General features: G+C 29.8%; 2 protein-coding genes across 2 annotated transcripts; one reads left to right on the forward strand and one right to left on the reverse strand.

Moving 5' to 3' along the window:
* Positions 1 to 863: 863 nt before the first annotated feature.
* MKS88_000553 (AP2 domain transcription factor) lies at positions 864 to 9,017 on the forward strand (the record flags this gene model as incomplete). Its single annotated transcript, XM_067216666.1, has 2 exons — positions 864 to 8,674; positions 8,864 to 9,017. The coding sequence occupies 2 exons, from the start codon at positions 864 to 866 to the stop codon at positions 9,015 to 9,017; spliced, it is 7,965 nt and encodes a 2,654-aa protein (XP_067075788.1).
* Positions 9,018 to 10,602: 1,585 nt separating this feature from the next.
* Positions 10,603 to 14,815, reverse strand: MKS88_000554 (glutamate dehydrogenase; the record flags this gene model as incomplete). Its single annotated transcript, XM_067216677.1, has 3 exons — positions 10,603 to 11,756; positions 11,843 to 13,336; positions 13,438 to 14,815. 3 exons carry the CDS (start codon positions 14,813 to 14,815, stop codon positions 10,603 to 10,605), a joined length of 4,026 nt encoding a protein of 1,341 aa, XP_067075789.1.
* Positions 14,816 to 18,256: the final 3,441 nt, after the last annotated feature.

Genomic DNA, 18,256 nt, shown 5'->3' on the forward strand with positions numbered 1-18,256 from the left:
TATTTGTATATTTATTTATATATTTATTTGTATATTTATTTGTATATTTATTTATATATTTATTTGTATATTTATTTGTATATTTATTTATATATTTTTATTAATTTTAGGTGTATGTAAAATTATAAATGTGCAAAAATATGTTAAGGAAAAAATGAATGACAATTTTTTTTTAATTATTTGTTTTTTATGTGTATTATTTATGAGAAATTTTTTGGTGTAAAATGTAGTAGCATATTTATAAATATGTAATATGAAATACATATATATAGATGAAGTACACATATATATGTATATATAAAATAGGCGTACATGTGTATTTATAAAGCACACTTAAATGGGCATTTATAAAATAAGCCTATTACATGTGTGTATATGTAAAATATATTTATACGTGAACGTTTATTATTTAAATTAATATATAAATTTTATTAAAAAGGTTATTCCCCCCTCCCCATTTTTGCAAGTAGATATGTGCGTACATGTATATGTACATAAGATAGAATATACATAAATGCATGCGTAGGTTTGTGCATATAAGCGTGTGTGAAGATATATGCACATACAAGTGTATGTATATATATATGTGTATGTATATATATATGTGTATGTGTATATATATGTGTATATGCATATATGTATGTGTATATGCGTATATGTATGTGTATATGCGTATATGTATGTGTATATGCGTATATGTATGTGTATATGTATGTGTATATGCGTATATGTATGTGTATAGGCGTATATGAATGTGTATATGCGTATATGAATGTGTATATGTACACGTATATGCACATGTGTACATAATAATCTCAAATACTTCAACGCGACATATGATATACAAGATTTAAGTGTAAACAATGGAAGAATTCGAAATGAATCTGTTGCTTGAAAATTTTCTAGACGAAGAAAAGGTGTTACATAATTTCCCATTCAAGTATTTCCATTTGTTAATATATGCATTCAGAAATTATTATTTTAATATATATTTGAAAAATAGAGCAAAAAATAAGGATAATGAAAAATTTACACAAAGTGGAACAAATAAAGAATTAGAAATTAATCAGCCAGACGTGACTTTGAATTTATCGAAGAGTCAATATAACTATAAAAAGAAGAAAAAACATATTTCTTTCGGGAGATTTGAAAGTATAGGCAATAATTGTGCGGTAAGTGATAGGAAAAAAAATGTTCAAAATGTACATAGTGAACACCGCTTGAGCAGCAGTGCTATGCATGCTACCGCGAATGGTGCTGCTAATGCTCATGTTGTTTCTGACAGTCATAATAATAAAAGCTATAACTGTGAAGGTGTTAATTTCCTACCAAAGTGGTGCAAGGAAATAAGTTTAAGTGACAAAAATGAGAATTTCCTTTTAAATGTATTACCTGAACATGGTCATAATGAGGAAAATTATTCTGAACAGGATATAATAAAAATGATATACTATTTTATACACAATTTTATTTTTAACAAGGATAAGAAAAAGAAACATAAAATAAAAGAAAAAAGTTATTTAATAAAAAAACTGGAAAAAGATGAAAAGGCGCAAAGTGAGCAATGTATTAAAGCTCAAAATGTAAAGGAAGAAAAGGAAGAGAAAACAAAAAAAATAAAAAAATTGCCAAGTAATCATAAAAATAAAAATGATAATAATGAGATAAGCAAAACGTTAGAAAACAATACTTTGCATTATGAAGCGGAAAGGAAGGAAAATACAAATAATAATGAAAATAAGGAGTGTGGTGAAATGATATTTGAAAAGGGGGAGGATACCTATATGCTCGAAGCACAAGATGTACATGCAATAGAGGAAGTGCACAAAGCACCATGCGATGAAGAGGATGAAGGGGGAAAGGAAAAATTTGTAACATTGAAAGAAGATGAAGAGAATAAAGACGCGACCTTCATTATTAGAAATCATAAGGACAGTTTAATGATAAATGATATAAATGATATATTACATGAGAAGAAAAACATAGATGGTGCTTCTAATTTTTGTGCGGATAATGTGGATGTTAAGAATAATGGTATGCATTCATCAATAGTTCAAAATGACACAAATGTTAATGATATTTCGAAGGGTTCATGTGCAGATGAAGTAGCAGTAGGAGTGGAAGAAGCAGTGGGGGTAGCACGTGCTGAAGAGAATAGCGTAAAGAACAAAAAAGCAAAAGAACTGAAGAATGAAAAAAAAATATTAGTTGGAATAAATAAAAACAAGGGCCATTCAGTGGATGAAGAAAAGAATAATAACGATACACAGGTTTGTGGTGATATCACAGAAGAGTCCATGGAAGAGGAAAAAAAAAGAATTTTGGAAATTATTGAAAATTATATGAACAAGGAGCAAGTATATTTCAGCATGAGTGATATATATTACCCTTTTACAGCTAAAAATTTTCATTTTTGTAAAAAAAAAAATCAAAATAAAAAAATGATAAAAACTAGTGTAAGTCATTGTAAATATGCCTACTCATCTGACTCTTTTGATAACTCGCCATCTAAAAGATACTTAAGGAATAAATTGTTTTTTTGTAAATTAAAAAAAGGTTTAAATTTACTATTAAAAAATGAAAAGAAAAAAAGAAAATATAAGCGAAACGTTACAGCCCATAGAAATAATAAAAACTGTAAAACGAATGACAATGAAGAGATTGTGGAGGATGCAGATAACATAGCAGCAAACAGTGGAAGCAAGGGAAGAAATACTAAGCAGGCTAAGCAAGTTAAGCAGGTTAAGCAACATAAGCAGCAGCTCATTCTAAATAATAGTACTAATGAAGAGTTAGCAAGCAAAAGTTATATAATAAATGATAATAGTTTGAATTACCCTTTTAAAGGGTTGAATGAAAAGTTTAGTAATGTAAAAATTAGAAAGAGAAAAACAAATCAAAAAAATGTAAACGAATTTTTGGATGCAGGTGATATGTGTACCTTTGCCAACAACACAAGCGTCGGAGGAAATACATATGATAGTTCTTTAAGATGGAATAACTCGGATAATTACGTTGCTTCCTATATCGGAAACTGCAATGATAATGCAGGTTACAGGTACTATAATGGGGGTAACAGTGGAAATGGTGGAAACAACGGAAGCAATAGCATGAATAGCGGAACGAACATCGCCATTAATAGTAAGAGTAACGGTCATTTGAATCAGGGACTTCATAACAGCATAATGTGCAAAAACGATCTTAACCTTAAAAAGATGCAGGAAGTGCAGGGTAAATTATGCAACATGGATGGTAATGATGTTGCAAGTGCTGCGGCTGCTACAGCTATTTCTGTTGGATCTGCTGGTGGGCATGCCTTTCCCTCATTTGAAAACTCTATTAGTATGGAGAGTTATAGTAGGGAGATAGATAGTAACTCGAGGATAGCTTTTTATGGCAAAAATAAATATAGTAATTTCAATATTTGTGAAAACTATAATAATAAGAATGAGTATGGTCATAATTTAAAGGAGAAGGAATTTAAAAATATGCCTCGTGGTAGTGACGAAAGCATAAATAAAAATGATAACAAAAGCAGCAACATTAGAAGTAGCAACATTAGAAGTAGCAACAGTAGAAGTAGCAACAGTAGAAGTAGCAATAACAGAAGTAGCAATAACAGAAGTAGCAATAACAGAAGTAGCAATAATAGAAGTAGCAATAATAGAAGTAGCAATAACAATTTAATGAACAATATGCAGAATTATTATTACTTAAACAACAGCTCGTCTCTTCTAAGGACTGACAAGCATTATGGCGCTAACGTAAATGAATGTAAGTATAATAAAAATGTTGTTGATAGTGGTAAAGGTCATGAAGCGAAAGATGGACAAGAAAAAAAGAAAAACTATTACACAAACAATTTATCTAAAGAATTGTATTTTAACAATATGTATTCACCCTATGCCTATCGGAATTGTAGCACTGGTAATGGTAATGGTTATGATAATGGCAATGGAAGTTACGAGTTCAATGATATGTTCCACGTAAATAATGAAAACAGTATGCATATTTTCAATAATAGTAACTTGAATAATCTGAGAGCAGCCACATCAAAGAGCTCGTACTATAGGAGCGACATCGATAAGGTGGACCACATGAACAACAATGTAAGTGGCGATGGTATCAGTAGTGGTAACAACAGTACATATAGCAATATGGTTGTGGATCAAGTTAAAAACATGTTTAAAACCAAAGTGCCTCTAAACGTTGAGGGGGGAAATATTCCTAACATCTTACCAAACTTAAGAAATGTAAAAAATAAAAAATCGAAAAACAGCAGCATACCTTTGGATTATGTTGATGGCAACTACTACTACATGAATAATATTACTAACTCACCCAAAAGAAGAAGAAATAGAAAAAGCGCTAAAAAAAACAATGTTTCAAAAAGTGGTAGAGGAAGTGCTAAGAGCGGTTTTGTTAATGAGGAGGGGAGCACTGACAAAATGAAGGTCGATGTTGCTCATAGTGATGACAGTAGTGGTAAGGGAAATGACTGTGATGGGAATAACGATGATAATAAGGATAATGGGGATAACAGCGATAAAAGTGGGGGAGGTGTAGGCGGTATGGGCGGCATTGGCAGGGGGGCTGGTGATGGAAATAATCGGTATGGTGGAAATAGCTACAGTTATGGAAGTTATAATGCTAACAATTACAATTCTAACAGCTACAACGCAAACACTAAACAAAATTGTGTACCCAATAATAGTTTCATTGACACGCAGAAGCATACCTGCACTAACGAGAAGGAGGTCAAGCTCTCGTCGGAAAATCTAAAAGGCGGCGATTTTAATACAACTGATGTTATAAAAGAGGTGCGAAAAGTTCATATAGGAGGAAGTAACTCAACAGATGCCATCGGCAATATATGCTTAAGTGCTAGCGCGAATGTTAGTGAAAATGTTAGTTTGAATGTTAGTTCGAATGTTAGTTCGAATGTTAGTTCGAATGTATGTGCGAATTTTAGTTCGAATGTATGTGCGAATGTATGTGCGAATGTTTGTACTAATGCTTCCTGTAATATTTGTATAAATGACAAGGGGCATTACCCTTGGGATAGCAAAATGAGGGAAATTAAAAAAAATGGGACATTGTTATTAAATGATGATATGAATAACAGAGTAGCTGGCACTGTAGGAATGAATAATACAAATACTAGCGATGAGAGGGGAACAGTATATTTAAAGGAAAGTCATCAGAATAGTTATCACCATGATCAGTATAATGATCCTCATCATGAACTGCAATTTGAGCAGAATCCTAATCATACGAACACATCAAGTTGTCATATGCATGATTTGGTAGAGAAGTATAAAAATATAAGCACAAAAATACAGAGTGATAGTTACAAAGATAGTTCTAGCACACCATATGAAGAAAGAATGAAGGACCAAGGGTTGATGACTAATAATACATGTGGATTAAATGATTATTTTATGAAATATGAAATTTATAAAAATAAAAATCTAACGGATTCGTTAGGTAATAATAAAAAAATGGCACACTTACAACAAATTGATGACAGATATTCACTACATGAAGAAAAGGTAGGGATTGTGTTAGTTGAAAATAAAATGATGGGAAATGATCTAGATAATAATACTAAGGATGGTAAGGATAGTGGATATAATAAAATGATCAAGACTAAAACATTCCATCGGAAATTTGAAAATACAAAACTGCTTAGTCAGAAACCTAGTCAGAATACAAGTCAGCACCTTAGTGAGCAGTTAAACGTATGTAAGGGGACTAACTCGTATAAGCATATCGTATACGAAAATAAGAGCATTCAGAAAATTAGCGTAAGTACAAGTAATGATTGTAATGAGAAAAATAAATACAATCATTGCTCGATTTACTACAAGTGTGTGGATGATAATAACAATGATAACCATGATAATAAAGAAACAAATAACATTCACATTACTGATGACAATGGAACCTCTAAGAACAGCCATGTGGGAAAGGATGTAAACAAAGACGCTAGTGCAAATTATGAAAAGGGCAAAACATTTTTTAGTTATTCTGTTGAGGGTAAAGAACAACTCTTGCATAAAGGATGTACTAACAATGTTGGCAGTAGTAGAAGTAATAACAATAGCAGTAACCAAAAGAGTAGCAGTAACCATAACAATAGCAGTAACCAAAACAATAGCAGTAACCATAACAATAGCAGTAACCATAACAATAGCAGCTGTAGTGATAAGGGGTGTAGCACTGAAAGCGTCCAAGAATGCAGCTTAAACGTGAGCGAACATAAGGCGAATAAAAAGAGTGCGAGAACTGCCATTGGTGTAAGCAACAACGGAAGTAGTACCAGCAATAGTAGTAACAATCCTAACAACCTTGCTACGAATGCAAGCAGCACCCTTCAGATCTGTGTGTCCCGTCCAAGGATTATGAGTAACATGAAGGAGTGTAACAACAGCTACAGCGAAGTTAATGTTCTCAATGATCTGAATGGTCAGAACAACCCCAACAGTTCGATTAATTACTCATTTGAAACTATAGACAGTAGCAAAGGAAAGCAAACCACGGATACAAAGAGTAGCAATGGCAATAGTAGGAGCAGCGGAAACAACAGCAACGATAACATCAATAGCAGTGAGAACGTTCTGATGAGAAACAACTATTCTGCAGATAATATTTGTTCGAATGAAGCGGATGCAAGTGACGAGATGGTGAGGACGGAGAGAAAGGACTGGGTCAGTTACACAGGAGGATACAACTCCGTTAGCAACAACAAGATTGGAAGCATTGGAAGAGAAAGAAGGGGTAATAAGAACAGCAAGAGTAGAAGTAGCAATGAGAACAGTTACAGTAGTAGTAGCAGTAGTAGCAGCAGTAGTAGCAGCAGAGGAAGTATGGATATTAGCAGCAACAATGATATTAATATTAACAAGAATGATAATAAAAAGAGTAATAGTAACAACAATAATCATAACGACAGTGATGATAACAACAGTAGCAATAACAGTAGAAGAAGCAATAGAGGGAATCCCATCCCCGTGGTGGAAAAATGCGGTACGAAGCGCAAAAGTCTTCTAGATGGTATTCAGGATAATAATAGAAGTATTAGAAATAAATACAACTACAGTAACAAAAGAGCGAACAAGATGAATGTGATAAGTGAGAAGAGAGTTTTCAGAATGATGGATAAGCAGATAGAGAGTGCATGCATTGCAAATAAATTATATGAAAAGTCAGTGAACATTATATCATTAAATGATGTCAATTGTATAGATCAGAAAAATAAATTTAATCAAAATAGCAAAAATTATGATAATAGTACTTCTACTCCTGTTAAAAGAAGGAGTAGGACAGATATAGATGCCCATTCAAATAAAAAAGGAATGGAAATAAATTTCTTATCAAGTAATAACAACAGTCACAGTCGTATAAATGGTCAATATAAAGATGAACTCATGATGCATTCGCAATTAACTAATGAAGGTAACTTAGATAGTAAGAACGAGGGGATTGAAGGAACGAGTAAGAATAATATTGTGACTACTTCTACCATGAATGCTTGTAACATTTTCAACATGAAAGACTGTACTGTTTATAATAATATTGAGACTGAGAAAAAGGGTATTATTATTACTACTGCCCAAGAAGCTGAATCTAAAAATATTATAAAGAGAGGAGAAGATAATGAAAATATCAAAGAGGGAGAGTTGTCAAATATAAAGAGTAGTAGCAGTTATTTACTGGTGAATGATTCCCCACATAAAGAGGATAAGTTTCATCGGAAAGGAGTCAGTTTCAGTTATAAGAAAGCGCTTCCGGTGAGCGGCATTGATAGCTGCATTGATAGCGGCAGCAGTAACAGTAGCAGTAACAGTAGCAGTAACAATAGTAGCAGCAATGACTGTAATAAGCACGATATGAATATAGGCTTTATAAAACCTAAGGGGATAGGGGATGAAAAAAAGATCAATTTTAAAAATGTTTTCAAGTACACCAAGTGTTCAAAGCGAAAGGTGGGTACCGACCTAGGATACCTAGCAAAGAACGTAATGATGTTTAGCGGTGGAAAGAGTAACAACGATTATGTTAGCGGATGCACGAGTGGTGGAGGAAGAGGAGGCGATCATAATGGAAAGCAGATTGACGAGAAGGATGAACGTAACAGTGAGAAGAATGGCGAGAAGAATGATGAAAAGATTAATGAGAAGAATGATAAGAGTAGTGACAAATGTAATGACGCTCCCTTAGAACAGCTAGATGATATGGGAAGTGGAAACAACAAAAATGGTTTTAACCGCTTGGAGGGCATTTATCCATCTGGTTATGGAGCATTGAACTATTATGAAAAAAATGAGAAGGTCAAGGAGTTAAACAATTCTGATAACAAAAATGAGCAGATCGCCATTGCTGGTAGTTATGAGGAACCACAAAACGAAACAAAAATTAAAAAGAAAAAAGGAAGGAAACCAAAAAATGCGATTTTACAAGAAGAGAAAAGTAATACGAAAGAAGAAGTTGTACCGAGTAAAAGTAGTGATAATATATTTTTTTTAAACAAAGAAATGGAAAAGAACAAAACTGTTGAATCATCGAGGAGGACGACAAAAATGAAAAAGAAATTACACGATGTAAGTTTTGGTTTTGAAAAAGTCGAAACTGGTGCCTATAACGAAAATGGAGAGAAGGTCTCAGGAGTCTGGTACGAATATCAGCATTAAAAAAAAAAAAAAAGAAAAAAAAAAAAAGAATAGAAAATGAAGCGAAAATTTTCCCATTTTCGTGAGCTAATGTTACATCGTGTATTTATATATGTACGTGTCTATGTGTGTATGATCGCATTAGCTCATTTTTTTTTCATTATTTCTTTTCCCTTTTTACACTCCATCAGGTACGACACAAACAGGAGATTATGGCGTGTTATGTACATGGAAAACGACAAAAGAAAAACGAGGGGATTCTCTCCGCGTATTTACGGGTTTAACGTAGCAAGAGATTTAGCAGTTCAGCTTAAGTATGAGATGAATAAGAAGAATATGAAATGAACCCTTTGCATAGTGAAAAATAATGTGCACATGCAAAAAAAAAAAAAAAATAAATATTCATCCCATTTATATTGTGCCCGTGTATAGGGATATAATGAGTGTGTGCTATCTCCCATTTTTCCATTTTGTGCTCTGAAAATTTTATTTGTTTTGTTGTTTTTTTTATTATATCCCATTTTTGGTATAATCCTCTTTTTCGCCTTTTTTTTTTTTTTTTTTTGGTCTATTATAAAGTTTTTTTTTGTTAAGATTATTCTCTTCCCTTCGTTATCTTTTTTCAGTCGTTATTTCTCACTCTTCTCGGTCTCTATATATACATACATATACTTATATATACATACGTATATGTATTTTTTTTTTCTTTTTTTCACGTTTATTTTCTTCATTTTGATTGTTTTTATGTGTTAAGCTATTTTCTTTTTTTCTTTTTTTTAGTTAATTATTTTTCTTTTCTACATTTTTTCATTTTTTTTTTTTTTTTTTTTTTGTCTATTTTTAAAAAAACAAAAACCTTTATGTGTGTGACGTACGAGTGAGTGCAAGCAGTACGTTAACAAACTAAAATGCAAATTTTTTAAGTTTAAGTTTTATAAGCGAAAAAGTGTAAACATGTACATATATATATACACACATATGTACATATAATATATGCATATGTATTTGTGGGCATACAACATGTATACACTGCTACGTACAGCCGAGAACAGAAAAGAGTCCTATAAACGCAAACTCAAATAAATAAGCGAATGAGTACTCAAATGATTGAACGAATAAATAAGCAAATAAATAAGCGAATAAATAAGCGAATAAATAAGCGAATAAATAAGCAAATAAATAAGCGAATAAATAGGCAAATAAATAAGCGAATAAATAAGCAAATAAATAAGCGAATAAATAGGCAAATAAATAAGCAAATAAATAAGCGAATAAATAGGCAAATAAATAAGCAAATAAATAAGCGAATAAATACAAATCATTTACCAAACATTTTGCAAAAACGAATTACATGTATAATGAGTGGGGTGAGGAAAAAAAATAAAAATAAAATATAAAATAAAATAAAAATAAACACATTTGCTGTGTGGCATGTATATATATATATATATTAGCGACCGCACGGAGGAATTGGTCGTTTTCGCTGTTATTAAATGCAAATACAAAAAAGGTAAAAAAGTATGGAAGCAAAAATAATAGGGGGGAAGGAATATTTTTTCACAATTTGAGAAGCATCCGAGATGCTCACATTTTTTTCCCATTTGCAATTTTCTCTCATGTTAGCATTTATGTGTTTGTTTGCACGATGCTAGAGGCAGTAGTGTATATACTGTAATGAGCAAATACTTTTATTCAAATTATGTACACATATTTTATTACTGTATACTGTATAAGCATCCCCTCAGATTTGTACCTGTCTCACCTTTACGATTAAATACGAAAATACAAGTCGCGCTACTTCATTTATATATGCAAGTATGTACGTACGCATGTATGTAAGTATGCATGTACATATGATGCTCAGTTCTCTCATTATTTTATTATTTTTTCTTTTTTTCCCTTTTTTTTTTTTTTTTTTTGTGAAATTCCCCTAATTTTCGCACTGACTCTGCATCTTTCGAATGTACTCAAAAAAGTTAAAGACAGAAAGGTCATTCAGGAATTGTTGGGAGTAGTAGTAATTGGAAGCCAGTGCAGATGCAAATAGGGACCTAAGATAAATATAAGGAACCCTTTCAAAAATTTGATCAAATGTTACAATTTTTAATAAGGTTGGTGGTATAACATCTCGAAGGACCTTTTTCATCAATTTGTAATCTGTGCATAAGGTATCTGAGGATAATATATCTTTTTTCAATTCGCTAATTTTTTTTGATAATATATTGGTTGCTTGTGATATAGGAGTTTTTGTTCTTCTTGTTTCACTCCAAAGGGATTCAAACTCGAGCTCACAATAATGCCTAATTTTTTTCTGTATTTCTTTTACGTATTCTTTGTAAAAGTGGGAAACGTTTTCTCCTCCTTCTTGTGGGTTCTGCCCTCTGACAGCTGCTTTATGCTCCTCATTATCAAGTGTTACTGTATTGTTAACATCATGTTGCTCTTTATATCCTTCTTTGCCATCATCATTATCATCAGCAGCAGCAGCGGCAGAAGTGTCTATTTCCAAATCGTCGTCATTTAAAATCATCGACCTTGTAAAAGAAAGTGAATGATTTTTTTTTTGGTTAAGATTCATAAATATAAACTCATTTTCTTCTACTAGTGTTATATCACTATCAGGAGAACACATTAACTGGATATACTGTTTGTCATTTAAAACTAATCCAGCTAGTACTTCCAAACTACTAGATATAACTCCTCCTTTATTTGTGGAAGCATCTTTAAAGAGAATAACATTTTTACTTTCAAGAATATTCCTTGCATCATCTGATATGAATACATTTGCTCCTTCAACAATGTATTTATAAATACATTCACCATTAATAATAATATTATTAACATTAAAAACGTTAATAGAATGAGGTCTACCTCCACAAGGATTAAAAATATCACATGCATTAAGTGGATTTAAAAAGAACGTATTTCTAAAATCTAATCCACTTTTAATTATTTTTCCAAATATTTCTACATTATGATCTTCAATACCTATCTTAAATCCATTCTTTGAAAGGTACTTATCATCATATAATATGCAACACGTATTTACTCTTTTGTTATTCTGTGGCACGGTGGATGTCTGCTCTACTACTCCTCTCTGTGATCCGCTTAGAGATCCATTCTGTACCTTATTTTTTTTATTTATAATTTTTTTTTTTTTTCCTGCTCACCATTTCTCATTTTAGCTAGTCGTATTAATTCCTCCTTATTTAACCCCTCTTTATCATATAGAACTCCCGAACCGTCAATGATAGAAATTATTTTAGTTTTTGATTGTAATATGGCATTACTACCCAAATCTCCATCTGGACCTCCAACCACAGATCTAGCTATATTTTCTTCTTTTATATTTAATTTTTCACATAATTTTTTTATATATGTTTCTATACCTAGAGTAGTCATACCATATAAGTCATGCGGAACTCCCCCATTTTTTCGTAGCTTACCTGTTGAAAATGTTTTCCAATAAGAATAATTTCTCTTCTTTGCAATTATACATGCCCAGTCCATAAGTTGATCTGAACCTGTGTTTTCATCTGGTCCCAGAAATATTAAATCTTCATCCTCTTCTTCAACAGTTTCATCTACCTCAGAAGCATCAACTACTTCTTCTCCTTTCTTCTCTGCTTCTTTATTCTTTTCTCCTTCTTTCCCATTACATTTTTTTCTTCCATTTCCTGATAGAGCCACCACTATCCTATCGCCACTTTTACTACCACTCCTTTTGTTAAGTTTGGAGCTCATAATTTTTTGAACAGCATCTTCTGTTGTTCCATTGATGTATGAATAGTACCTGCTACTTTTTTGCCTATCTCCTGTATTGTGTTCTACTCTATGGTTTCCCACTACTCCATCATCAATAACAATATTACTATTACTGTTGTTATTGTTCCTACTACTACTACCGCTACGAATGGTACTACTACTACTTCTACTTCTACTGCCGTTCATAATATTGTTGTTGTTTCTGTTCACGTGGCAACTATCCGCTCGACTTTTGCTATTACTGCGATTGTCGCTTCTGTTATCGTTATCGTTCAGTTCGTTGTTTTGCACCCTGCTGCTTATCACTCCGCTTCCTACAGTACCGTTGTCCATCGCGCTTCTATTCATTGCATGTAGTCTTTTCACATGTGGCATAGGTGTAAGGAGCCTCTCCTGACCTGCATCAACACTTGCATTTTCCAACGTAGTGGTGTTATTAAAATTTTTTTCATTACTTGAACCTACAGAAACGGAGAGCACCTTTTCAGGTTCTTCATTAATTAGTAGATCTAATATTGAATTAACATACGAGTAGAAACATAAATTTTTTATATATTTGGTATTTGCATTGTTGCAAACATCTGCGTCTAGTAGAATAATTCCTTTGCTCCCTCCTTCTGGTATATCTTTATTTTTAAAATTTTGTGTATATGCTAAATTATATGCTTCATCAAATAAATTGTTATAATTGTGCATATACGAGTTCATATTATTTGATATAACTATTCTAATTCCTCCCCTAGATATTTTACTGAATCGAATATGGAAACCAACAAAATGTAATCCTAAAATCATAACGATAGAATACGGATGACTATCATATATAGAATCTTTTAACAAAGCACCATCAAAAGATACAGCAAAACTAATTTTGTGCATTACAAAAAAATTAGTCTTTACTGCATATTTTTCAAACATATAAAAATATTGTAGTATATTTTTATGATGATTATCTTCAATTTCATCAATAATATATTTACTATCTTTAATATGTTCATACTGTGATGATGCTGACGTGTCATCATCATGTGGTTGTGCTTTTTTTTTTTCTTTTGTTCTTGTTGTTGTTCTTCTTTACTATACTTTTTATTTAATTTTCTTTCAAAATTAGCAAAGAGCAATTTAATCGTTTTCACATTACTTAAAGCACAGTTTAAAATTTCCTCTTTGGTATACTTTGAACTTTTTAGCTTTTCTTTGATTATGTAAAAATCGTTAAGAATAGAATTACTACTACTACTGTTGTCATTTCTCATGTGTAAAGCGTTCTCCACCTTTTTATAACTAGAAAAAGAATTTGTTGAAAAAAAAGCAATAAATTTAATAATAATAAAAATGTATGCTGACTCTTCTGCAGTAAATATTCTCTTCACTGATAGTTGAATAAACTTAGAGTCATTAAATAAACACAACGTTTTCAAAGACTTGAGTATTTTCTGTATCCTTCTTTCTAATAATAAATTTTTTCTTTCTTGTTCTGTATTAGTAATTACATTAACATTTAATATTATTAACAAAACGCCATTCTTCAACGGTTCAACATACTTGGAATACGAAAAACATCTATGCATATTTAAGCAGTCTCCTATTAGTGAAAAAATGCTCGATATAACATTACTCCTCTTAACAGCTATTGTTAAAGAAAATGTTGTTTCGGATGTTATATAATAATTCGTTTGTATGAACTGTCCAGTTAAATCATATAGTACTGCTTTGTTCAATTCGTAATAAATTTCCTCACATTTTGTTCCTTTTATATAATTATAAAAGTTTACATCCGTTAACTTTTTTAAATCCGTTTCATTTTCACTAATTATATCATCATTATATGTTGGAAGCTCTAATATATAGGTTCTCAATGGTTCTTGATATGTATGCTCTTTATCAAAAAGCGAGTGAACTGATCTAAAACTTTTTAACCTGTAGCAGTGTTTAGACATATCACTAAAATTGAAATATTTCTCTTCTATTTTCTTTTCCATCTTGTAATTTAATCTCGTTTTGTTATCATCAGCAAACACTCGTGTAATTATAAATATAAAGTTGTCATGTTTCTCTTCAAAAATTGGAAAATACTTATCACTGGAATACTGCTCATTTATTTTTGCTGTTATTATACACACAACTACTTTACTTATCAACTCGGGGCTTGTTTCCTCAAAGTGAAATCTATTGAAACCCAATTTGTTGAAATAAAAATCGATACTATAATTTATTAAATGGTCTGAAAATAAATTATAACTTCTCAACAATTCTTTTGTTTCTGCGTATTTATCTTTCCACGTTATGCTGTTGTTCGAAAATGGCTCACTCTCAAAGCACTGATGATCAGTACTGCTCATTGTGAGATTCAGGGGTGACGTATTTTCCACGTCCATCTTTTGCAGTCGTTTTATGCTGCGTGTGGTGTATGTGTGTTTATGCTTGTGTGCGTACTATATGTTTGCACTGAGCTTTGTCCTACTACGTTGCTTATATATATGCTTTATTTTGTACTTATTTAGATTGCTTATTCTTTTTTGTACCATCTATATATACCTTGATTATTCTTTTTTTGTATTATATGATTGTTTCTTTGTTTCGTTGTTTCTTTGTTTCGTTGTTTCGTTGTTTCGTTGTTTCGTTGTTTCGTTGTTTCGTTGTTTCGTTGTTTCGTTGTTTCGTTGTTTCTTTTTTTGTTTTATTTAGATTCTTATAAACCGTTCTTCAAGTTTGCTTTTTCAGAGAAGGCATGAATTAATGTGTACATGAGTAAGAAAATACAGGTATGTACAGTCACAAACTATCTCACATATTTTTAATGTGTGAACTGGGTGTATATGAAGTAGGGGGAGGATATTCTTTTTTCCCTTTTTTTCTTTTGCTTTTTCTGTTTTTTCTATTTTTTTGTTATTTTTATTTTGTTCTGCTTTTTCTGCTTTTTCTGCTTTTTCTGCTTTTTCTGCCTTTTCTGCTTTTTCTGCCTTTTCTGCTTTTTCTGCCTTTTCTGCTTTTTATATTTTTTCTATTTTTTTGTTATTTTTGTTTTGTTCTTCTGTTATTTTTGTTTTGTTCTTCAGTTATTTTTATTTTTTTGTTCTTCAGTTATTTTTATTTTTTTGTTCTTCTGTTATTTTTGTTTTTTCTATTATTTTGTTATATATGTTTTTTCTATTATTTTGTTATATATGTTTTTTTTTGTTCTTCTGTTATATTTGTTTTTTTTTTTTACATTTCTTCTGTTTCTTCCGTTTTTTCTATTTTTTTTGTTTTTTTATTCAATATATTATGTAAAGCGGGGTTGGAGAAATGTTGTTCTCTCACTAATTTACATGAACATTTAACATGTAGTGTTGTTCATGCAAAAAATATGAATGTGCATGTTTATATTATTGTACACCTGTACATAATATGGGGGAAACCAAAAAAAAAAAAAAAAAAAAAAAAAAAAAAAAAAAAAAAAAAAAAAAAAAAAAAAAAAAAAAAAAAAAAAAAATGAACAAGCAAGGAAAAAATGCGAAAAGGTAATAGCGTGAAGAGGAGTCAAAATAAGGCAAGGCAAAAACGTCAAAAAAGGGCAAGCAAAATAAGCAAAAAAAAAAAATAAAAAATAAAAAAGTAAATAGAAGATAGAAAATGTGGAAAAGGCATAGAAGGAACGAGAATATGACGTGAAGGAGAGGAAGGGAAGGGAAAAAAAAAAAAAAAATTTTTTAAGCAAACATAATAAAATGAAAAGCTTTTCATATTTGGCTGCACTCACCATTTAAGCATGTTAACTTCAAATTAATAATATGTGTGAAAATAACATTACATTTTCGTATAACTTTTATGTATAGAGTCAAATTTTCATTTCATATAAATTAAAAATAAAAACTGTACTTAAAAAAAAAATATAAGTTTATATATCAATGTTACCATAAATAGGTAATAACAATTTTCTTTTATCCCTAGAAAAAAGAATATTCATTTTGAGCATACAACAGACTATTAATTTTATTTTAAATTATTGTAGTGCAAATAAAAGGACTAAATAAAATTGACAGCTATACAGCAGTAGTTACATATATTTTAGCAAAAGCTTTTTTAAATCTTCTGTTAAAATTTTGTTATACAAAATAAATGTAATATTAATATATAAATATATATTTGTACATAATTTTTTTTTTTTTTTTTTAACAAGTTCGGTATAATAAATGTTCATACGCTTAAGTAATAAAATTGTAGAAAATTTTAATGAAGGGTTTATTTAATTATTTATAATAATGAGAAATCAAGTTTTGCTTAAATTGACATAATTAAATTGTATTAATTAAAAACTATTTTATAATTTTTAAAAATTAAGAAGTTTCCAGTTGCATATAATCTATAGTTTATATATTTATTTACATACATGTTTAAATATAATAAATGTACATGAAAATTTACATACATACATATACATATATATTTATCTACATATCTATTTATTATTTATCTATTTATATACCTTTTTATTTATCTATTTGTACACCTATTTATTTATATACATATATTTACATGCCTATTTTTATATATTACTATATTTATATATATTCCTATTTATTTATATTCCTATTTATTTATATTCCTATTTATTTATATTCCTATTTATTTATATTCCTATTTATTTATATTCCTATTTATTTATATTCCTATTTATTTATATTCCTATTTATTTATATTCCTATTTATTTATATGCCTATTAATATATCTACATATATATCTATATAACTAGTTTTATATTATTCTATATACTATTTTTTCCTTTTCCTTTTTTTCTTTTTTTCTTTTTTTTTAAAATAAATTAAAGAACACTGCAATTCAATTTTTAAAAAAAAATTTATTATAATTTAAAAAATGACTGTTGCAAATTTAATATATTTGTTGGCGCGTTACTATTTTTCCAATTTTTGCAATTTTTTTTTTTTAATCTATGATCTTTTTATTTTTTCTATTTTGTACATTTTGGTTTCTCATTTTTAGAGCGTAATATATTTATATATATATATATATATATTTTTTTAATCCTTTATTTGCTCCCTCCATTTATGCCATCATTTTTCAATATTTTGTGTTATCTCTATTGTTTTTACCTTTTGATTTTTTAAAATGAACAATTAATAATACCAATTTAACAAACATCTTTTGAGCACACAGTTTTTCTTAGTATTGAGAAATGAACATAGGTAAAGAACTCATATTCTTTTGTTCTTACTGATTAACTGACCCCTTACAATAAGGAATAATGTGTACATAAATTATATTCAAATGAGGGCTACTGTTTTTCCTATATTTTAAGAAACGTATATATATTATATGTATGTAATATATATATATATATATTTTTTTTTTTTTTTTTTTTGGTTAAAAAATTTGTAATATAACTATTATTCGTTAAGCAAAAATAAGAATAAGGTTGCATATACTTATTTACAGAGTTTTTTTTTTTTTTTTTTTTTTTTTTCATTTTATGAATAACGGCAAAAAGAACAAAATAGATGAAACTTAAATTTTGCTACTTTGTATATTTTGAGTACAGTATTATGTTATATTTTTTTTAAAAACACATGATAAAATTATAACAATGAGTTAATTACTACATCTGAGTTGTAAGGAGAAAACATAATTATATTAATAATAGAAGAAACGTGTAAAGAGGAAACAAATGGTGTAGCTGTGGCTACAAATATGTGTACATATGTATTTATGCATTAATATATATATTATGTGTATGTATACTTACATAACACGTGCATATATAACAATTTTTTCTTATTTTCCCGTTATATTAAAGAGAACTTGGAACATAAAAATATAT

Source organism: Plasmodium brasilianum, chromosome 1 (genome assembly GCF_023973825.1).
Source record: "Plasmodium brasilianum strain Bolivian I chromosome 1, whole genome shotgun sequence".
Lineage (NCBI taxonomy): Eukaryota > Apicomplexa > Aconoidasida > Haemosporida > Plasmodiidae > Plasmodium > Plasmodium brasilianum.